Source organism: Eucyclogobius newberryi, unplaced genomic scaffold (genome assembly GCF_026437365.1).
Source record: "Eucyclogobius newberryi isolate DKJ021-1_F unplaced genomic scaffold, fEucNew1.0.hap1 SCAF_3, whole genome shotgun sequence".
NCBI lineage: Eukaryota > Metazoa > Chordata > Actinopteri > Gobiiformes > Gobiidae > Eucyclogobius > Eucyclogobius newberryi.
The window spans coordinates 23,071,509-23,095,359 of NW_027315945.1; the positions used below are offsets into that span (position 1 = coordinate 23,071,509).

The following is a 23,851-nucleotide window of genomic DNA, read 5'->3' on the forward strand; positions in this document are numbered from 1 at the left end:
CAGCTCCGCCCCCCTGCCAGCAGCATCGCCCATTCCTGTCTGTTCCAGCGGCTCGCGCGAGGGCAGGACCGGTCACCCCCCCTCTCTCGCGCTCTTCCCATAGAAACACGCGCGCGCACACACACACGCACACACACACATGCACATGCACACACACACACACGCGCACACACACGTACGTACGCGCGCGCGGGGAGAGAGGGCGGGGGGAGAGTTCGTGGTGGGAGGAGCCTCGCCGGGCTGAAGCCGAGCCCCTCTGTCTAGGCGCACAGAGTGGAGCAGACAGCCCCAGCCGCGCGCGCGCACACACACACACACACACACACACACACAGACACACACACACACACACACACACACACACACACACACACACACACACACACACACACACACATACGCTCTCTCCCTTCTCAGTTACACGCGCGGCGGTCACACACACGAACCACTGCCGCTGCCACCAAAACTGACGACTGCCAGCGGGGAGCGCACCGTGACGAAGAAGCGAGACGGATCCAGGAAAGAGTTAGAGGGAAAAACAAGCATCTTTGCGCACCAGAAGGCATTTTTGCCGCGTGTGGCATCTGGACTTTCTTTCTCCTCTGTTCATCCTTCACACCGGCGCTCTATACCTATCTTTTTATCTGTACATCGCAGATGCTTGACAAAAGAGAGTGGCAGTTATTATAGCTCCGGATCCTCTCTCCCCACATCCCGAGTTGTGTCTTTGCCGGGGTAAATCACAGACCGGGATACAGCTCCTGGTGGGATCTCCCTTCTTGTGTGGGAAAAAGGAACTGAAGAGAGGAAGAAGATAAAGACGCTTGGAATCGTTTCAAGGGACATGCTCGGGGCAGCGGAGGAGAATAACAAGTCTGTTTTTTAGTCCGCAAGGAACCGGCAACTGGATCACTCCTCCCTTCATCCTTGTTGTCTTGTCCTTGCTTTCCTCCTCTCTCTTCAATTACCTCCATTGTTTCTTCCGTTTCTTCCCTGTGCCCTTTCCCCACTACTCTGGATCACCCTGTGTTTGTGGATGGCCAGGACCCACGCGTAGAATGGTTTAAAAGAATTGCGAGACGACTACTAGACTGGCTAAAAGTGTACCCCCAAATCCTGCCATCCTAACCACCGCTGTGTGCGTTCTTGACACAGTGCTCTTTTAATCCAGCAAGAAGAAGAAGAAGAAGAAGAAGAAGAAGAAGGATTTTTGTTCGGCATCCTCAGGCCAGCCAGACTTCAAGCTTCCAAATCTCCAGCATCCAGAACCTTCAAGAGGATTCCAGCTACATGGGAAAACGTTTGGAACAGCAGCCAATGTACCCCTACACCTACTACTACCCCCACTATCTCCAGACCAAGGTAGGCACGCGCACCCCCAATTTACTCCATTTATAATCAGATAAAAGAGCTTGCCAAGCCTTTGTGCCAGTTCCAAGCCCGGGTAAGTGGCGAGATGGAAGCACTCTTGATGACCTGGTTGAATGTAAAAACTGTGCGAGGGATTGGCATGACAACAAATGAATAGACGTATGGCATGCGGGACAAAAAACATCTGTTAAACTGCGTGTACGCCACAAACGTCACCTTCTTTCTTTAGTAAACAACTAATGAATTGGCAAAACATTAAGTTGGAATGTCAAGGATTTGCTGTGGCAACCTCAGAAATGTGAATGTGTGGAAGGAAGAAAGTGTGATTCATTTAATCATTCTATCCAGTCGTATTGGGCCGGTCTGGTAATCTGCTGAATATTGCTTTATTTTCATTTTGTTAAAACTACCAGTTGGCCTATATATAAAAGATATATATACCGTATTTTCCGGACTATAAGTCGCACCTTTTTTCATAGTTTTGGCCGGGGTGCGACTTATACTTATACTCCAGAGCGACTTATATGTGATATTATTTGTTATTTTCACACTTGCAACCGTATTTCATACCCTAGTGCAACTTATACATGTTTTTTTCTTCTCTATTGTGCATTTTTTGACTTATACTCCAGTGCGACTTACAGTCCAGTGCGACTTATAGTCCGGAAAATACGGTATATACTTTTTTTACCCTTCTTATTATTTATAACCACATGCTGTAGATCCTGTTCTCTTTAACAAACTTAAAACCCTAGTCTGCTGTAATTAATTTGGCTTTACTGTTATTCTTTGCTCCGAGCACTTGACCCCGCTGTCCCTTCTCTGACCCTTCTCTGACCCACTGGCTCTAGGTTCAAGTTCAGGGCAAAGAGGCCCGGTCTTCCCTCCTCTGTACTCATTCTACGTCCCTCAGCCTCTTTTGTCATGCAACCACCAACTCCGGCTCTAGAGCCCTCATCACTGGCCATCCCCACCCCCTTATTCCCACAGTCCCTCGCGATCATGGCACGCTATAGACATGATTGATTGAGTGTAATGTATAGCTGCAGATATGAATTGGATAGAGTCGGGAAAGGCGATCTCCAAAGGAATGATGTTTTATTTGAGCTTGTCTAAGCACGTACATGTTTTGATTTTTTTTTTTTTTTTATACCACCAAAAAACAGAAACTGGACCACTGCAGATGCATCGATCGTACTTTCATTATATGGCCTTCGCGTTGTTGTTGTTTGTTTTTATGTATGTGATAGTATGTGAAGTGTTATTGTTTAGCTGCAAGTCTAAATCTCAGAGGACAGAATCGATACTGAAACGGACAGAAATAGTTTTGTGTTGCATGACGCAGGTATAGCGCTGGTTAATAATTTGTGTGGTCAGTTTATTTCAGTATTAATTCAATTTAATGTGTTAGACAGTATTTTAGGCATGTGTTATAAAACTTTTGACTTCTTTAAACGATTAATAATCATAATCGAACAACCTACCTTTTGCACTGAATTAATCATGTTGAAGGAATATTTTACCTCAAATTGACTGAAATAGACACTCACGGTTAAAGGTGCACTATGTAACATTTCCAGGGGGGTCCACCGCCATAGAGATATTATTGCTTTATTGTATTAAACTCTATCATGCATTTATTCAATTACCGTTGCAGGTGTTTTTATGCTCAAAAGTACCTGGTGGCCTGGTGGAGTCCCCTGCTTGTTTCCACAGAGATAAGTGTAAAGCTATAATGTGGGTGGGAGACTCTTTACCTGAAAAGTTACATAGCTCACAATTAAATGATCGTCATCTAATGTTAGTGGTCACAGCGTACTGAGACCTAACATCTTTGTCCATAGGCAGACTTGAAGTACACCCTGGACAGTGTCAGTTTGCTGCGTGATCTCCTTTGAGTCTTAAATGAATCCACTACTTGCGAAGTGTCCTTTCACTTCAAACATAAATGGCCGGGACAAGAAAGGGCAAACAGATTTTATCCAGAGTGACAAGTTTGTAGATTGGACCCGCAACCTCATACCGCACATGTACAGCTTTACAAGGCATCCAACATTTATTGGATTTAGTTTTACAAACAATATGATAAAGCGGTATAGGAACAATGCCAAGGAAAAAGGTGTCATTTTAACTGTCACTTCACAAATTACCGTGATTATTAGAGTGTTGTTATTTTCCCATATAAAATGACAGCCTATTCACTCTCATAACACAAACAGAGATATTGACACTTTATTACATCAATGCATATATGAGAATGGAACCAAATTTGGCTATTATTGTTTATTCTAAAATTGCACCACTTGTCTGCTTGATGACAGTTCAATTGTAGTCTTTTTTTTAGTTCTAAAAGAAGTACAGCGTCTATCTCTTACGGGAGATTTCTTTCTCCTACAAACACAAATTTGGAACAAAATCTTTCTGCTTTTTATGCTGTTGGATTGAAACTTCATGGCGCTTGTTTTTTTGAATCCAACATTATTTGCTCTGATTTACTGGTATTATTTTCTGGTTTTCCCCCCTCCAGAAACAGATTTTAAAATCCTTGACACGCCTCACGCACATCTATGTTAGATTGACTCCCCGGTTTTATTCACATGCGTCAAAGCGTTTTATGTGTACAGATGTCACGGTGTCACGGTGCTGTCTGTTTCTCCATGATTTATCTCTGCCAGTTCAAGGTCATTTCTCAAGTATCTGCAACAGGCATCCGGCCCACACTGTCTCCTCAGTTCTGCCTCGCCATCTATCGCCACATCCCTCCCACCTTCCTGTAACCTCCAGCGTTGTCAAGGTCAAATCAAATTGGATCCTGGCTCTCCCCATGTGTGTCCCCTATTGTTGCTGTGGTTGTTTGTCCACCGCATATCCATATATGAAAGCTGTTTGTGTGTCCGCTCCAACCTGTGACTGCATCCGAGACTTTGTCAATAACTCTTCTCTTGCTCGTTCTGTGCTGGTGGCTGCAGGTTTGACCCCTCTCAGTGCAGGTCACTGTCAGGGACCTAAGAGCAGTCGGATGTCCTTCTACTGTTCTAGTGCCTGTGCATTGGTGTTGGTATGGTTATTGGTGTTTACTTATATACATTCGAGCAGTGGTTCATGAACAAATAGGAATGCATGCATAATCAAGTAGCCTCTCAATACATGCAGGTGGCTGGCAGCAAGTGACTTTTTCAGGCTGTTTTTCTGCACAATGGTAGTAGCATACAGTAGCAGAACATGTACAGGTATTGTGTGTGTGTTCAACGATTGTATATGCAAATGTCCTCTGATTAAGCTTGCTTCCAAAGTTGTGGCTCTCCTCTTTAATATCAATCATAAGTGTGTATTTAGCTGCTGCCTTCACTTTCCAAGGACATTCTTTAAATGAGCTCTCACTTTACACATTGACACACATTTAGCCAAATTGCAAATGTCATTATCCTAATAATTATACCTAATGATTGCTGAAACTATTTACTTTTAAGGACCTGGCATCACCTGAGTCTTATCGTAGTTATGTGTGTGAACACAGCAATTCTATGAAAATGCTTGGATTTAATATGTAAGCCCACACAGGCTATTTTTGCATAAAGCCAGCCATGAAATGACTAGCTTAAACCAACAATTCTTATCCATGAAAAAGTGTGTGGACGTGAGGCTATTAAACAGAGAATTGCCTTGGTTCTGCCTCCATAATAGGCTATAGGTACAGTTAGTGTACATTAGCCCATGTGTGGGGAGGGGCTGGGGCCCCTTATGTGAGCAGGGAGGCTCTTCATCACGCAGTAAGTGGGTTTAAGGAGGTTGCTGGTTGGGTTAATGTTCAGGCACAGATGCACAGTTGTGTTTTCTGTTTGTTAAAATGTAACCACAGGGTAAAGCTGGTTGGGACTTTGGCCTGAGGAGTCAGATCTGTGATGAGCACACCATTGGTAATATTCAAATAGCAGACTTTGTAGCTGCTGTCATTTGGCTTGTGTGTTGTCCATCTGCATGGTGTAGCTGTCCGCTGGGGGTGCTCTGCCCGTCAAAGGCCACTAAAACCTCTAATTAGATCTAATAAAAATGCAACAAATGAATGTGGGCTGTGACTGCTGTTGCAATGACCATGTTTGTTAAATAGATCATAACACGCTAATGCATGGGCAGTGGCCCTTATCCATCCACTCGGCCGAGGTTAATGCTGCCACAAAAGCTACATTTGACATTTGTTTATTAAGAGGAATAACCCCTTGAAATGAGTCATCTCGAGGGGTCCTCAGGTACAGCAGACAAGTTTGAGCATTATATTACATAGGCAATACAATACACAAGCAAACATTTACAAGACAACTGTCCCCCCAGGCCCCAGAGCAGGGGCCAGCTCGTCGCAGGGTTAACACAGAGACATAGACACACAGACAACCATTCATTCTCACTTTTGTTCACTGGAGCAAGTGACAGTTGCCAATTTACCTCATGCATGTCTTTGGACGGTCTTTGGACGGTGGGAGGAAGCTGGAAAACCCGGAGAGAACCAGGTTCTCCCCAGGTGAGAGCTCTAACTGTGCTACCACCGAGCATCCCGTGCATGAGATATTGCTTCTTTTATTTAGTTTTATTTATGTTTGTAGCAGCCTATTTAAAAACCATGTCCTGATGAGCTCGCTGAGTGTTTTCCATAAGCCTCTGATGGGGACAGACTAAGGATGTGGAACTTTCTTGATAATTACCAAGCGCATGATAAGAGGCAGCTTAAGAAAAAAAAAAAGTCACATTATCAACGAAGCAATCATTAGTTTGCTGCTGATCAGTGTGCTAATACGCTCAGTGGCACACAAGGAGTTTTAATTAGGCTAATGAGAAACAGCATTCAGCTGATATCAAAGTAATGACACATGCGGACACGCCTGGACATCTAAATAGAATATTCAATCACTTCAAAAATGAGCTTTTCACATTCAATTACTCTCTATTATGCACTAGATAAATGCGGTCAGCACTCAACTTACACTAGTGAGTAAACACCAGGGAGAGTTGACTGAAGAAAGGGCATGCAAAAGGACAAAAGGTTTAAAGGACTATGGATATCTTTGTTCAGCATTTGAAACACATTTACATATCCATCCATCCATTTTCTACCACTTGTTCCCTATAACCTACTTATATCAAAGTCCCAAAAATATTGTAATGATATTAAAAAATAATGTTAAATGTTGTTGTGCGGCACACCATAAACACATGTTACTGAAGCCATTGTGTGTAGAATCAACATGTTCTGCAGCTTTTATATCTCAGCATGTATTCTGTTCATGCCCTGTTTCTCCTCACACATCTGCCCCTTAGTTTTCACAGCCTCCCTTATTATGACATGGTTGTTGCTGTTTTAAACCCAGCTCTTCTGTCTCTGCTCTTGATAACATCATGTGCCAAAATGGAGATATAACAATGGCCTTATGCTTCTTTCTTCTAATGCCTGACCAAATACTCTTGCCTCATTCCCACTGTGCTCTGGGCTCTGACTCTCAGCCTGTCTTCTGCCATCTGTTCACAATGCCAGGCCTGGGTAGCTTTATAGCCTAAAAGGGACTCTCCTAACCACCCATATATGTTCATTTATTAATCTCTGTGGGCTGTGCTATTCTTGTCCTTATACAGCAGTAGTAGGATACTGACCGAAACCATGCCATAAGGAAAAGGTTATTAATAGAAGTTGGTGCGCATCAATTGAAATGTAATTTAAAGCTCTTGAGATTTTTAAATAAGACAAATTGTTTTACCACCACAGAGTTACACAAGCAAATATACAGTGAGGGGCAACCTCAAGCCTGAATGTAGAAGGTTGCTTGGAAGGTGCTTGGAAGGACATGTAAGCTAAAACTTAAACCAAATCAATATCACGGCACACGTGGAGCATTTCATCTATGGAAAAGAGAGAAGTCAATAAAAAAGCAAAAGCTGTTCTAATCTAGCCATTAGGGTCCATGTACCTGCTGGCCATTCCATTTGTTTTTTATTTTCTATGAAAAACACAAAATTGGAAAAGCACTTGTTTCCCGTTTCCCAATCTTAAAATGAAAATGAAAAATTTGGATTTAAAAAAAACGCACAAATCCCACATGGATGTCGACGTGCAAAGTTACAGTGTCCAAGTACTAGCAGGACTCATAAAGATTTAAATGGTTTAGTGACAATGTTTCTGGTAGTAAGTCCTCCACCTGTTGGATGATAATATCAATATCTCTTTTTTTTTTTTTTTAAGGCATAGCATAAAACACGTTAGAAGACGTAGAACTACAGTAGGGGACGGTATAAATGCACCTTTTCAGTTGCCATTAAAAGTAACACAACAACATAACACAACAATGAAAAGTTTAAATTATTGTCATATTTCTATATCAATGTGATTTTTTGAGAGAATTATACATGCCAAATATGCAAAAAAAATAACAGCTAATTTGATATAGAAACCACAGAGGGAAATGAAGAGAGAAAAGAACATTTGGTTGTCCAATGAGAAATTGCTCTGCACAAAAAAGAGATCAAATACAGAGCGACACTTGAAGCAGAGTGAGTTGGAGGTGGGGTCACAGAGTAATGGTGCTGCTGCATTTTTAATAGTTGGCCACTTTGGAGCGACCCTTGTCTAATGGATTCCCAGCCTCTTAAAAGCTCCTGTCAGAGCCCTCTACCTCCTCCGGCACACTGCAAAAATACTGAGATCTTAGGCGGTCTCCAGCACTTCCCAGTACAACATCCAATGAATTAATATCTGTCAGTGAACATGATTCCAGTTTGTAACACAGTTTTGACAAATTCAGCTTGGTGCTAAATACATTTTTTTCTGCAACAGATAAAACACGGCAGGCTTGAAAATGTCCATGTTTTAGTGAGTTATCCTTAAAACAACAAGCCCAGTGCCTGACAAAGGCTTTTACTGTGGGATAAAAGAAACGGGCAAAGAGCACAACCTTTAGCCATTAGCTATTTTAAGCTTTCTCAGTGTAATGTAGTGCGGCCAGGAAAAATATGCATAGTTAGTGGTTGAAGATGGGGAGAGATCATATTGATTTAAACCTTTAAAGCAACAAATCAGTTGAAGTAATTGACTAGTTTGGAAGCTGTGTTTTTTTTTTTTTTTTTTCAAAGGTTAGAAGTGAGTCAGGCTGTATTTCTTTAAAGAAATATGTATGAAAAATAGATTTTAGATTTCTCATAGTGTGTGGTAGGAACTCTTCCCACTAACGTATTATATTCATAGGGAAAACTATGAAACTAATTATTCACTGCAATAGGTTTATAAGAGTGGGATGAAAAGGGTTCTTAATTAGATTCAGGCTGAACACAGTGGTCTCATTTTAACCCTAAGAGCTGCTTTTACTATATACGTATCTGTGGCAAAAGAATTTCACTTTATTGCCCCCCCCAATAAATAAAACCTTTAACCTACATATGTACGATATGCTTACATTTAAAGTTTTAAAGTGGCTCATCAAAACTACGTAATAGCTTTGTGGTGTTGTATGTGATCCTCCGCTTTGCATTTGTTTCAAAATGGGGCCCTCAATGAAAAAGGTTTGGACACCCCTGCTCTGCCCCAGTGTGCTGAGCTCAGTAACTGTTGCGATGATCTGCAGTTCTCTCAAGACATAACATTTAACACCCAAGTTAAAAAAGGATGGAGGGAGAGAGAGAGTGCAGGGGAGTGCCTCTAACAACAGCAGGTACAGCTCTATTCCATCATTTAAATACATTTAAAACATTCAAAAACAGTTTATTTAATGTAACCCAAGTTCTTTGAATGGATGGCTGGACAGGGCAGACAGTGAATGATTTGATCCGGGTTGGGTCCGGACAGTAAAGCCTACGTGAGCTTGAGCCCGTCCGGGCTGGATTTTTTGACCCAATCTTAACTATAATCAACATGCTACTTGAGCTGAGCTCAAACAAGTGTGGCAATGTCTACGACATCGAATAGCACTAATGTCAGAACTGACTTACACCGCTTCACCTGATTTTTATAACGTTGGAATTCCCAAACGTTCATCATTGCACCTACGAAAGATTCATTGTCACTATGTTTTAGGTGTTGTTATGCAAAATAAAGACTCACGCCCATTTAATGAAGCACTAATATGTGCAGGTTGGTGGGCGTAGGCTAATATTAGTTCAGAAGTGCGCAATTGGCTGTACTTTTCCGGTGAGAGCCTCGCCCCTGTGCACTACTGCAGTGTGTAGGCCTATTACTGTGTTGTTCAAATGTAATTGGAGAAATCCTTTTGTAAGTGTCTCCTTTGATAGTTTTAACCTAAATGTTCAAATCATCTCCTCTACAATTGTTAAAAAAACACCAACATATAGGACATGGAATATGTTCTTTAAAATGTTCTGGCAGATCTTCAGTGTGGTGTTTTACTAGTAACCTACCTCCTTAACACAAACTACATCTCATCTCCAGTTTTCATGGCTCTGGGATTATTATAGATTAAGCTGTAATTTATAAAGTGCTATTAGATCAGGACCATTTCCTGAAAAATATAGGCCTCTTAATGTACATGCATTGGTGGTAGAAACTCACTTAAAACTTAAATATACTACTGTGGTATAATAATGGAGTAGGAGACATCCTTTTGTGACGTCTTCTTTGATAGTTCTTTACCTAAATGTGCATTCATTTTCAGAATTTTGTTCACCCCAGAGTCCCCTCTATAACAGATCAAATACACCGAGTTGTAGGAAATTTGATCTGCTAAAACATAGATCTTGGATTGTAATTGTATTGGTGGTAGAAACTCTAAAATGCACTTCTATACTACTGTGGTGTAATAATGGAGTAGGAGACATCCTCATTTTGTGTCTCCTTAGTTGAGTTTTACCTAAATGTGCAGTAATGTTTTGGATTTTTTGTGACCCAAACTCTGCTCTATAACTGATCATAAATGCAGGAAATGTTATCTTTAAAAAAAAAAAAAATGTTATGGGGGAGGGCTGGTACCTTCTTTTAACATTATTCTAAACCTTCTTAACGCTCATGGCTCTAGGCTCATGATAGTAAGCTCTATATATACCTGGATTTCGATCCGGCCTATTTCCTCAAAAACATAGTCCTCTTAATAACCTCGTATTTGTAGAAAATCTAAAATATGCAAATAGCAGCATTATTTTATCTAAAACTTAGTCATTTTGACTATGAACATTTTTCAGTCATTTTTTTTTTTTGCTTTAACCCCTGAGTAATGATTAATGCCCATATTAATTATTTGTTAGGTAAATTACTTATTTCAGATATTTTCCTTTTTCCACACAATATTCTCACATCTTTTGCTTTGTCTTTGAGACAGTCACGACTCATGCTCAATAAGTATTCTAAAACTCGCTGCTTCTCTGAATATTAACACATGCCTCTAATATATACACAATTTAACCTAGTCTAATGAGGAGGCTGATTTTGTTTCTTAGTAAATGATTTTTTTGTCCACCCGAGCTTGCTTGCTTTAGTATTGCACACATCTCTCTTTGCAATTTAATGATCTCGAATGTATTCAGCATTTAATTAGGTCGTCATCGCTTATGAACATTCACTGATTAATTTTTTGAACTGGAGGAGAGTGGCAAGATGTTGTAAATATTTAATTAAACAGATGATTATGAACCTTACTTGGAAAACATGTATTGCATTGTTCTGAATTTAGATACTGTACCATTTACCACATTGATTTGGAATAGAGTTTCTACTTGTTTTTAAGCATTTAAAACAATAATCCATCGACAAATGTCATTTATGAAAAAAAAAAAAAAAACTTCTTGGTGCCACAACCCTTATTCAGGCAGGGCAATAATCATGTATTCATTTGCATGTGTAGAACTCAATCAATTTAGTAGATGCATTGTAGAGTTAATTAAGGTGCTGAAATAAAGTACTTTTCCAAGTTATTTGAATATGAATAACCCAAACTCTATTATTTTGCATTGTCTTTCATTGTTAATCCATGATGTCAGTGATGTGGGGATTTGGCGGCTGTATTCCTTATTATCGTTTCTCATTCATTGTGTGAGCTCCCCAGTGGTTCTGTGGCAGTTCTGCGTTGGTGGGCGAGTGATCCTTACTCCAGGGACCAGGCAGATAATTGAAAGAATCGCCTAGAGGGATTTGCCCCACAATATTGTTCCTTATGCGACTTAGCTCTGACTTCCTCCATTCAAACTCCAATCCTTTCCCCGTGCATGTCTTTTGCACTCGTGGATCGGAAAATGCAGCCGACTGGTCAGTTAATATCTCGTGCCCATCCCTGAAGTAATTAATTTTCTTTATATTCCACTTAACGTTGTCAATAGAGCTGGACCTTCTTTCTTTCTTTAGAATGGAGGTGAGAGGAGACGCCGAGACTCGCCTTCCACTGAGATAATTCACCACTTCATCAGACATAATGGTGCATGCTGGGAACATTATGGGGCTTTATCAGGACTTAATGAACACTTGACTCTCAGTAAGAACCAACCATCATTTCCAGCCTTCTACTGAAGAGAGATTCTTTTCCAGGTTTCCAGCTCTGTCCTTTGAGCAACATGGTCTGTTTTCTCCTGCGGTGAAAACAAGTTCATCTAATTGTACTGTTACTAACCATTTATCACAGTTAAAGGTGCATTATGTACATATTCTAATGGGGGGTCTGTCACTTGCTTGTCTCCAACATGGTTTTCTAAAAATTAATGACATAGTTCACTTTTTAAACTAAGTATGGCATATAAATTGTGTGTAGGATAGAGTTGGCAAAAGTATAACAAATCAGATACTCAATAGGAAAACAAATAGTTTTATCAAAACTAATAATTACCATGTCACACATGTTTTTAATTATAATTTTTATTACAATTTTATTATAATTAAATTTATTATTTTTATTTGTGATTTGCAATGATTGCCCTATAAGACACCGATACCGGTTAGCAAAACACCTCCCTACCAAAGCAGACAAACAAAAAGCTAAAGAGTGGGCATTATATACAAAATATTTTACCTCCAAAAAAACAATTACCATTGTCTCAATAAAGTATTTTGTAATATCATTGCAGCATCAAGAATCAAGCCTATTCCTTAATATTGAAATCAAGTTGGAAATTGTAACATTAGTACAAAATCCACTTACGTACATTTTATAATGATTAAAATAACTGCTGGACGTTTGTGATCTTTTTTTTTTTTCAAGTGAGATTTTATGATTGTTTTTATTTGGTTGGGACAGTGCCTGTTAATGAACATACATGATACACATTCTGTAAACACGCCGAATTGTAGCCATGGCTATTTGCATACATTCATTTCACATTTCTGAAAGGCATTTTAAGGTTTGAGTTAAACATACTCAATGTAATGTTAAATTTGCCATTCCCCATTTTTCTCTTCTGCATAAAATTGTTACAGTTGTGATTCTTTTTTTCTCTTCCCGCCGTGTTTCCGCAGTGTACATAAGAAAACATTGTTAAGTCTGTAAAGCCGCCACGCTATTTGCTCGCACAGACGCTTTAGTCGGGATCCACACTAACTTGTCTCCGAGCCAGAGGTTCCTGCACGGGCCAAACATTTCCCATTCCTGCTATTTCATAGCCTGACCCCCCCAACACACACACACACACACACACACACACTAATGTTTGTGTGCGAGTGTGCGTGTCAGCCCAGTTCAAATATAGACTGTTGTGATTGCAGGGACTGCGTCCAATGTGAATGGTCACTGAAAACACTTGAAATTAAGCTGTGTGCATTTCCCCCGGTGGTGAATGTGTGTCTATTACGCTTGCCAGTAAATTGCTAAAGATAGTTTAACACTCAAAATAGTGAGTGTGTTGGCAGGCTGCTGTGGTGTTTATGGCGTTTCAGCTTGACATTTGTGAATAAGGGCAGCGGCACTTACAAACATCAACATAGTTTAGTTGCACTTGTGTGGTTGCACTTTGCTCAGCAGTCCAAACGTTATGAAAGCTCTGTATTACCGCATTAATAAAGGGTCACTGGTTCAGACGTTCAAAGGACCTGCTTCAGTTTTTGACAAGTGCAACACCTCTCACCGTGAAGGTCAAGTAGGTGAGAAAATTTGTGGAAAAATTAAGCCAATTACGTGTCAGAGTCACACGAGGGCTGGTAAAAAGAGGTCTCTGAGAGAGAAATAAACAAGTTACTGCAAAAACAAATGTTCTGTAAAGTAACAGTTTTTATATCACAATAATCCCTATGAATGTGGCGTTTCTTCACAGGATCTTGCGGTTGTTATTTTTAATGATACAGAAAAAGGTTCTGGTTTCTGGATCCCAGAGCGACAACATTGGTGACGAGAAGTCCATGCATCCACACAATCTACAAACAAGGCAATGCAAAAAACATGCACAGAAAAAAACAATAGTTAAGTAAAGTAAGTGCAATAAAACAACACGTGCAACATTCTTGACTGAAAATGCAAATGCATTCATCTTTTAAAAGACCAATGACAGATGATGGAGCTACATTTGGCCCAATCCAAGAAGCTTTTGTCTTGCTTATAGACTTATATGATACAACATTATCATTCTCACCTTATTGTTTATACTTTTATACATTTAAACTCTGTGTGTTTGCTTGTATATGCATCCATCACGACTGCTCAGTATATTGACATCTTGTTGCTTGCAGAGCTAACTTCCACAGCTTCAGAGCATTTATCGAATCAAAACTTTGCCTTCCCTTGATACCCAGCTCTTCTACAGTTGTAGTTAAATGTTCTTCTGTAAGTGTGAATCCTGCAAGGCAATGTTTTATAAAATTAGACATTATGACCACTGACAGGTACGGTAATATACGGTTAAGCTTCATGTTCTGCTAGATTGCTGTGTGGTTCTGCATTATTTCTGTGGATAATTATTTTCTGGGATAGCATCTTGCAGCCTGGGCAGTGGCCAAAGCTCGTCAACGAGGCACACATTGTAAAACCTCTCTTCATTCACACTACTGGCTCCCTCGGAGACTCGAAGTTGTGTTCCCTACAAGTTCTGGCACATATCTGGAGGTGCGTGTGAATTCTGGGCTCGCGCAGACAGAGACACAAAGGGAGGACGCTTCCAGTGCTAACGAGAGAGATGAACACGTGTTAGAAAAAGTAAAGCGGGCGTGTGAGCGTGTGCATGTCTTTATATGTCAAGGGTGCAGCCAGCTTTGTAGTGGAGTGTTGATTTAAGTGGAAGTGGGATAAAAGCATGGCAGACAGTACCGAGGCGTGCTGTACTCTTGTGTTACTGACAATAGTGAGGATATTGTGTGAGGAAACGTTGGCGTTACTCAGTTGCTCCTACAGTATTGGTGCAGCTGTTGCATTTGATATAATTTGTGTGGAATTTATGTGTAATTCCTCATTAATCCAGTAGTGTTGCATTGTACAAAAATATTTAGTTGTAGTCATCTGGACACTGTTTTTAGAACATTTATATATTTAATTTAGGGGTACTGTGTACAGCTCTCCAGTCTTTTCTGAATATCCTCTTTGTCTCAAGCCAGGCTCCATCAAGGGTCCAGCTACACACTGAACATTTCTATAACTAAATGACTTTCTTACTGTGTTAGTGGCTTTTTAAATGTATGACTGACTGTGGTAAAAGTAACACTGAAAAATGATTTGGAAAAGTTGATGAGCATAAGCGTTCTCTTAGTCACAGAGTAGCAGCATATCAAGTGGTAAGTTTACTTGTATAACGCCATCCACTCTCTTGCCCTTAAATATTAAACATATCCGGGTTTTTACATTGTTCATTCAAAATAGATTTACCACATACAGTAACAGTTAACCATTGCTGCATTAATAGTTCATAATTACTCCTTCGCTTGCTTCTAGTTGCTTGTCATTTGTGCTGAACCATCAGAAGCAGCAAAGACATTTGTCTGCGTGTGGCACAGCAGCAATCTGCATATTTCATTGATTCAACTTCCTGTATGAATAATTAAGTCTCTGCGAGCCATATACGTTTGGGCCTTTGTATGCAGAGGGTTAGCGCTCTCGTAGTAGAACACTTTCTGCATATAACACAAGGCGCAGTTTCAAGCTTCAGGGACATGTGTTTGAATTGGCAGAGGCCATTTTGACATTGATTAAAATGTACTTACTATATTAAGATGGCCTTTGAGTGGGTTGTGTAAGTGCAGTTTTATGAAAAGCATGACATTGTTCTTGGACAGTGCATATTTTTGGCTGCGAGGGTTTTTCATTTGTATTGTCTTTGGAACGTCCCTTGACTTTAAAGTTACTGACGTGTTCCAGGGCCATTGTTGCTGTGTGAGCTCTAAGGAATTTCTCAAACTTCTCATATTAAACCCTTTCACTTTTGGATCTTTTGTCAGTTCCTGATTCTAACTCCCTTTGCGACAGCCCTTCGTGCGTGAAGCAAGCCAGATGTTCCATTAAGTTTTGAAGGCAAAGTCGACAGATGACAGGGAAAAGGAATACAAGGAATGCACTAAAGGTCGCTGCACCGGATGTTACTTTGGCGCCAGTAACCGCAGAGTTAAGCAACCGAGCTGCTGGAATGTTAAAATTTAGACACATGCAACCAGTCACCGAAGAGTAAACACTGAAGACTAAATAATCTCGACATGAATATTTTCTGAATAGAGACTGATAAGTAAGGAATATCAGAATTGTTGTTTTGGAGTTGTGCAAAATTAGCTTTCTGAGAATGTTGTCTGGAATAAAACTTGCTGTAAATCTTTAACACAAGGGTATACAAGATGACTTTTGCATACTTTTGTGTTTCATTTACTGTCTATTCACTGCTGTAAGTGATGTATATTGGATGGACTACAAAACTATTGCTTTAAAATCCTCAGTGGGATGAGCAAAATAAATATGGAAATATTTATTGCTCACCCCTCAGTATGAGGGGTGAGCAGTTACATGACAAGTCCAGAATTCAGACCCTAAATAGAGACAATAAAAAATATTCAGAGGGCAAGAGGAATGCTACATGTTTGACAGTAGTAGAATAGTATTTGTCAAAGTTGCAGTATGGACAAAACAGTTGTGGAAGTTGTAAAAATGCTATTTATGAAATAACAGTAAAAGTAAGAAGTAGCAATAGTCAGGGTGGAAGAATCTGCAGCAGAAGTAGGTATAATAGGTTCCACAGTATTGAGGTAATTACAGTTGTCACACTAATAGTAGTAATAGTTTTGATATGTTAGCAACAGTGTAAATCTTAAACCACTGCTTGGTAGAGATTCTTTTGTCGCCCCCTGAAGAGAGAAGCCAAAAGAAATAGCAAAGTTGTAGAAATGAAAGGTGTCATTAATGCCCTGACAAACAAAGTGAACATAGGTCAACTGGCGGGTAAAATGCTGGGGACAGGGGGAGTTGAGCAGGAGGAGCTCGGTCGACAGTCTGTAGCACACTCACCAATACCAAACCTAGAATTATCCTCTCAGCAGCGGCCCAGCTCAATCCTCGCCGCCTCTCTTCACAAGAAATCAATGGCTGGAGGGACTTTCATTCAGTGCAGCGCGAGGGACCCACCTGCATACGCTGCGCACAATGACCGCGGATAATTTATTCCACTGAGAAGACAGTTTTGTGAGCTGTATGCTAAAATGATCACACTGATGACTGAATTGTATGCCTCTGTTTTGTATGACCTCGCTAGCTCTATATTAGATTAAATAGCAGGCAGATAGAGGTGAAACGCGTCTAATCTTCTTATTTCACTGCGTAAATTGATCCATGGGATTATTTTCCTTAAAACTCACTGTATCTCGGTAATAGATATCTTCTGCTGCTGGGGCTGCTGTTCAGGGCATGGCCATAAATATATTGTGTATTCACTTCCATTGACAAGGCAGAAAAGACATGTTCTAGACAAACTCGGCCAATTCTTTTGGTGGGATCATATTACGCAAGCGCTATTGCAAAAAGCACCATTAAAGTCAGTCCGAGGACAAGCGGTTAAAAAGATGACAAATGTAGCCATGATATTAGCTAGTAACTAATGCTTAAAGAGGCACATTATGTTGAAGAAAGATTCTATCCCAGGAGCGTAGAGTTTCAGTCAAGTTTGAACATCACTAGCAAAAGAAGATAATACAATACCTTGCTGAACACCGTGGGTCGATTCAATGCTTTAGATCACCAGTATTGTACTAGCCCTGGAAATACCCTTTTGCATTGATAGTTTCAGTAATGGGCTGTAGCTGTCATTTCATTTTGCCTTTATTTCTGCGCCGCAATAGATAAAGAAATAAAACTTGTACCGATACTTTGAAACTTAACATAATATACTGCTACTTTGCCACTAATAGTCCCTCTAGTTTTTATACTTTCAAGTTATCAAGAAAGGTTGAGGCCCACAAAAATGACTGTACGGTATAGTTTAGTTTTTAATTATTAAATAGTCTACTTTCTGGCTTTAGATAGTTCACTGAATCAAAAAACGCACATTTCTCCATTTCATATCAGATACGCGGTAGTCGGACCAGACGTTGTTACAGATGGAGCTGCTTAAACACAGCACGCCTCACTTCCAGACACACAATCTGGATTCTCCCACAGTCATCAAGAGTCAAGAAGTCCAGAGGAATCGCGCGGAGACTGACGAGCCCAGACAGAAGGGAGTAGTGGAGGAATCAGACACACTCGCGCCTCCCTCCAAAGCACCACCACAAGCTGTCCATTTGAGTCTGCCAGCCCCGCTCCACTGCCCAGCCTTAGATAAGCGTGAGTCTGGCTCTGAGCATGAGATGTCTAAGATTTGTTAAGTTGTACATGGATTTAAACACCTCCATCCGTCGCTCGTTATTCGTTTTTCAATGCTACTATGCCATTTCCAAACAAATTCTAGGCACAATGGGTTAGAAGTGGAAGTGTGTATTTTCTACTGTGACTGTGAGACAAGACTACGCTTGAAAAGAGTCAATTCAATGCCACAAATGAATCATTGAAATAAATTGAGTAACTTAATTTAGGATCTAATTTGAATAATAATTGTGTTTTTAAAGTTTTTTTTTTTTACTCAGAGCAGGTAATACATCAAAATTACATCATGATGTTTTTCATGAATAACATAATTTGTCAGTAAATGTCATTTTTTCTTAATCAGGCCTTTTGCAGTCTCTTGGCCTTCAAAAATATGAATGAACATGGCCTCGCTAGTAAATACTTCCTTTCCAATTGTGAGCGATAAAACTTGAGCACTTCTCGCAGTACTGTGCATATAATTTACACTTCTTGGGCTTCTAGTTTTGCCTGGCAGACTTCCCTCACTGCCCAGCCTAGAATATTTTCAAATCTGTGCCACTTCTTATATATATTTATTAAGTCATATGGATCTAAATCTGTTTACACACTTGTCACTTTGTATGAGGACAAAATGCAGATCTTTCAAAATGCAAATCACAAAGTCCCTGAAATACGCTTGATAACGGATGATTCATGAAGTCTGAGGTGTCTTGTGGGCAGTTTAAAGTTCTTTTTATTCCCACTTTTTAATGAGGTGTCTATGAGGGAGATAATTTACAGTCCATAGGCGTAAGTGAAGCCGCAAGATGATATTTCTCATGCTTATTTTATGTCTACATTAAACACAAGTTTTCAGCTAAGAATTATTACATTTATCAAGTAAGTCCAATTATTTTTATTGCTTTTGATGTTATTGCAGTGTGTATGTCATTCTTGACGTAGAAGTTAGAAGCTTGAATGTTATTAACAGATCTAACACGGATCCATTTTGTGTTATGAGGAAATAAATCTACTTTCAGCCTCTGCTCTTGTAACGGTTGATGTCCGGTTTCAGCAGATAAGTGACTTAAAGCCAAAATATCATATTGGAACTAAAATACATAATTTGAGAATACTATTAATTAGTTGATTCATTAGAAACTATAGTGCAAGGCCATTCAACCTAAGGCCCAGGGGCCAAATCAGGCCCTCCAAGCAACCCATCTTCAAATATATATTAGATTTTTTTTTTTCAATCTTTGTGTCTGCTTTAGACCTATTTTGATTCTGGGTTAGTCGTGGTTCAGACCTGGTTGGTGCTAGTCTAGTCCTAGTTTAATTCTGGTTCATAACTTAGTGGGGATTTTGGCAAAGCGATGTTGGTAAAGCAGTTTGTATGTATTTCTCATAAAAATCTAATCTGTCCACTGTCGTTTTATTGTATTATCTAAATTAATTGATACAGTGTTGTGGATATTTTGTGCGACCCAAAATGTTGATACAGTAGTGGCGTGTTGTGCAACTCCGGCCCAGAGGCCTTGGCCCTCCGAAAAATCGGGCCCTCGGGAAAATTAAGCTGAATAGCCCTGCTATTGTGTTTTAATTAGCTTTTTTCTAAACTGTGAGATCAATAAGATGCCTATATAAATTGTGCGACATGCACAACAACAGTGCAACAGTATAACTTACAGAATTGTAAGTGTTTGCCAGCAGGTGCCTGGGTTTTACCAGCACAAGGTAGTTGATATTCAACACACTTACCTGTAAGTTGCAGCATGTTCACATACATATTCCCAAAGGCTTCCTATGTAAATACATAACTTGAATGGTCTCCCCCTTTTTTACTTTCAAGGAAGGGTAATCCCTCTTGTAGCTAATGTGCTGTGACATTTCATGCTACAATAGGATTTGGTAGACACTGTATTCTCATGGTGCCAGGTCTGCCTGATAACCTGCGTCTGTCGAGGTGAATGTGGACTGCGGCAACACTACTCTCACTTGAGAAATTCTCAAAGTGATTATTCAATTCACTGTTTTTGGCACAATGCCAATACACTGCAATGACCTTATTTTGTCCTCTGGTTGTTGTCCATAACTAATAAAAATCCTAATATTGCAGAGATTGATTTAATGGATTTAGTATCACACTGGTTGTGACAGACCAGAGGCTTGGGTCATGTCCAATTCAATGCTAAACTGTGCAATGCAAGTGTGACACATACAATACCCTAATGTGACATCTGGATTGCCTCACCTTCTCTGTGCATTTTTTGAGGATTTGTTATTGACAGATGGTTGGAAAGAGCTTATCTTATGTGATTAAAATAAAGATTTTAATGCTTTTTTCTTGTAGAAACCCGCCAAAGGAGAAGTGCATTTGCATTATAGATCTGACAAGCCAATACTGTGTAAATGCATGTAGCTGTGCTAGCATCTGTGAATTAGAACATCATGGGAAACTGAAAATATTTAGGTAAGAAAAAGAAACACTTACTCTGCGTATAACTGAATAAATGAATAATTTCCCTTGAGGATCAATAAAACATTGATATATTGAGACTACTTTGTATTGAAATACAAAGTGGGCAATAAAATTGGATAGCTGAGGATCTAGATAGTGGAGTTGTATAGTATGCCACATACATAATTATTATAATATACTTAGCTCCATATTTTATGCTATTTACTGAATGTAGATATGTATACTATTAACATAAATTAACTATTTGACATTGAACTATTTTACTAAACACGCTTAATATCTTCCACAGAATGCATATTCAGTTCCCAATTATACGTGTGAATCTTTTCTCAGGTAAAGGTGTAATAATGACAGAGAGAGCTGTGTTGTTTGGTTGTTTGGCAGGTGTGAAGGCCGAAATGTTTATCTCACAAACAGAGCGGATGTGAGAGAAGTGCGTGTGGGTGGATCGTGCTCAGAACCTTCAGGCACAGATACACTGTATACTGCTGCCAGATGCCTTCAGCTGGACAAGGCCCTGAGCAGGAAATGCAAGAGAAGATAAAGCCTCAATAACAACCATGACATTATATTGCTGTTTTTCTTTGTAGCTGTTTCAAAGGAAAGTTATACCAGAAGGCTGCACTGAATTTAAGATTTGTTATTGAGCAAACATACAACAAAATATTTAGTCGTTTTTCCTCGCTGAGAAGGAGGATCTAACAATTATCCATTTGCTTAATTCCTGTGAATGTTGTTTAATCTGCTTCTATGTTATTGACCAATGACCAAGTTTTCATTGTTTGATTCTCTAACTTTTTGTTTGTAAGATCTGGGACGCCCACTGAGGCAACTGCTATTGTGACTTTGGGCACTGCAAAAATGTTGAACTGAATATTCAAGTGCTCTGTCAGTATAAGTATTGTCTGTGTTTTCATAGGCTACAATAAACAGGCAACAGGCTACACTGGGCATTTCACTTTTTAAAATCCAATACATTTGTTTCACTTACACTCTATTCTTCAATGCGTTAGCGTTAACCACTCTGTGCACTGTAAATCGTGCTTGCATTCATAATTCCTCAATGATCGTGACTAGACATAACAATGGATGTTTGTGTGAGGGGGATTGGCCACAGATAGGGTTGCGACAGTTTGCGTCACACAGATGAGGTGTGGTTGGATTCAGAACATTACACCATCCATCATATCTCAGTGTCGGCAGGCTTGTCTGTCTGTCTCTGGTCATTGTGAAGATGGGAGTACTTGTGGATGGTTTACTGCCCTTGGGATTTAGTAGTAGGGCATGGATGATTATGCTATAATAAGTGTAGAAATACTGTAGATGAGTAGCACTTTGTTAAACTCTAGATGGAGTTGACTACATTTCATAAGCTTATCTGATGTTATTCCTGCATATTGGAATTAAGACCTCTCTTTTTGTCCAGTTGGGCACTATGAGCTGCTATCATTTACTCTCGACAAAGGATTGTGATTGTCTAAGGGATTTCCGTCGTAGGTTCCTTGCAGTGCTTAAACTGTACAAGTGCCGGTGGCAGTAAACACAATGCTAAATAAATGGAGAGCACGGAGGTGAATATAGGTTGCATCTTCCTTTTACAAAAGTACAAAAAAGAAAAACAAATGTTTAGAACGTTGTCCCCAGCCCTGGATACTCCACAGACTAATGTATTTCAGGTCAGCTATATCCATCCATTGCTTCATACACTGTGCTCGTATGAATCGCATAGTCGGAGTTTGCAAATAATTGAGAATGTTCACAAATAGTACAAAATTGCACCGTGCACATGATCAGTTTTGTATGTGGGATGACCAATGCGGGACAGTACGTGCATTTGAGATTTGTCTTTTGATGATAACGCTTTCCTGCAATGCTTGTCCTACAATGTGTTATTTGTCTTCACGTATACTTTTGCTATACCTTTTATATTTGTGAAATCATCCAATAGCAAGTACGTCCTACAGTCTGTGTTAAGACAGATACATTGCAGGCATTTGTGCTGAAAGTTCACATTCCAATAATAAATCGGTCATTTTCAAAACTATACTTGCTACGTTACTAATGCTTATTGTCGAACACCATTTTGCTCTAGTTAAAAGAACAAAAGAGCACGATATATAACGGCCCACTTCTTTGTGTACTTATTAGTAAATGTCCTGTGAGCTTTGGTTGAGGTCACTTGTCATCGTGCCTGTTTGTCTGTTTGGATCCTTGTGGAGAGCGTGAGTCAAGCCTGAGACAGATGAGTGTCACACCCCGATCGGAGGCGACATGTGCGTGTGCGAGTGTTCCCTTTCACCTGGAGGTGCTGCCGATGATACACTGTCGCCAATTTAGCTTGAGCTCAGCTGCTAAGAGGCTCCCTGGGGTGAGTGTGTATGTGTGTGCGTGTCTAGGATTAAACCACCGCACCAATTAAAGCATTCGTCTTGGTTTTTGAAGGGATGAATTATTAACAGCAGAAGTGACCTCTCTGGTGGCCTTTTGTCTCCCAATACATTCTCTTTTTCATCTTTCAGAATGCTGCTTTTGTCCTTGCACGACCTAAAGTTGAATGCTTTTTGGATCTAAATGGAAGTTCTTTTGGAGTTGTTTGATGTTTGAAAAGTTGAAGATTTATTCCTTTACTCGATTTTCACCTCAGATTGAAAAAAGCTCCAAAGTCCAAGTTTATGATTTAGCAGCAAAGCATATTGGACCATTTCTTTTCATTCTGTTTACCCCGCTGCCTCTCGCCACTTGGAGCGCGGTCTTATATTTCTCTTTCAAGATGTGTTTTCCCTGAGTGAATAGTTTGGTATATTTATGCCCGAGGATACAGCTTGATTGTTGCTCTATGCAGCTGCCTTCCCCTTTTCCCCATAGTGTTCAATAGCAAAAGCATGTTAGTCGGTAATGGATACTTTTAACCTTTTCCAGGTAATTCGATAAGGGCTTTAAATCAATCGAGGCTCACACACAGAGTCTGGGTTATGATCGGTGAATACATCACTGTTCAGCTATTGTTTTTCAAACGACTGAAGCATGTCTCCCTCTGATTGGAAGAATGGTTCAATACCGGATTGTGAATTATAAATGTGTGCTGCCATGTGTCATCTCTCAGAGGCGCAGAGGAGACGTGAGGTTTCAAACGGTCCAAGGGCCCAACTGTATTTAACATTGGGGTGATTTAAATCTTTTAGCAGTTTGATAAAAGAGATTTCCTGAACAAAATGTTTTAAGGTTCTCCAGTTAATCTTACTTTGGGTGAATTATTGCTGCTTCTTCCAAATTAAGCTGTTTGTTGTTTAATATGGATACTGCACTGCAAATG

The 23,851-nt window shown here is 39.9% G+C and overlaps 1 protein-coding gene across 1 annotated transcript in view; it reads left to right on the forward strand.

Annotated features, from left to right (window-relative positions):
• The first annotated feature begins 391 nt into the window (after positions 1 to 391).
• Positions 392 to 23,851, forward strand: part of LOC140374518 (RNA-binding motif, single-stranded-interacting protein 3-like) — a 142,170-nt gene continuing 118,710 nt past the window's right edge. The window contains exon 1 of the mRNA XM_072461445.1: positions 392 to 1,362. Coding sequence (XP_072317546.1) covers positions 1,291 to 1,362 — 72 coding nt within the window. The 5' untranslated portion in view covers positions 392 to 1,290. The remainder of the gene's footprint in view (positions 1,363 to 23,851) is intronic.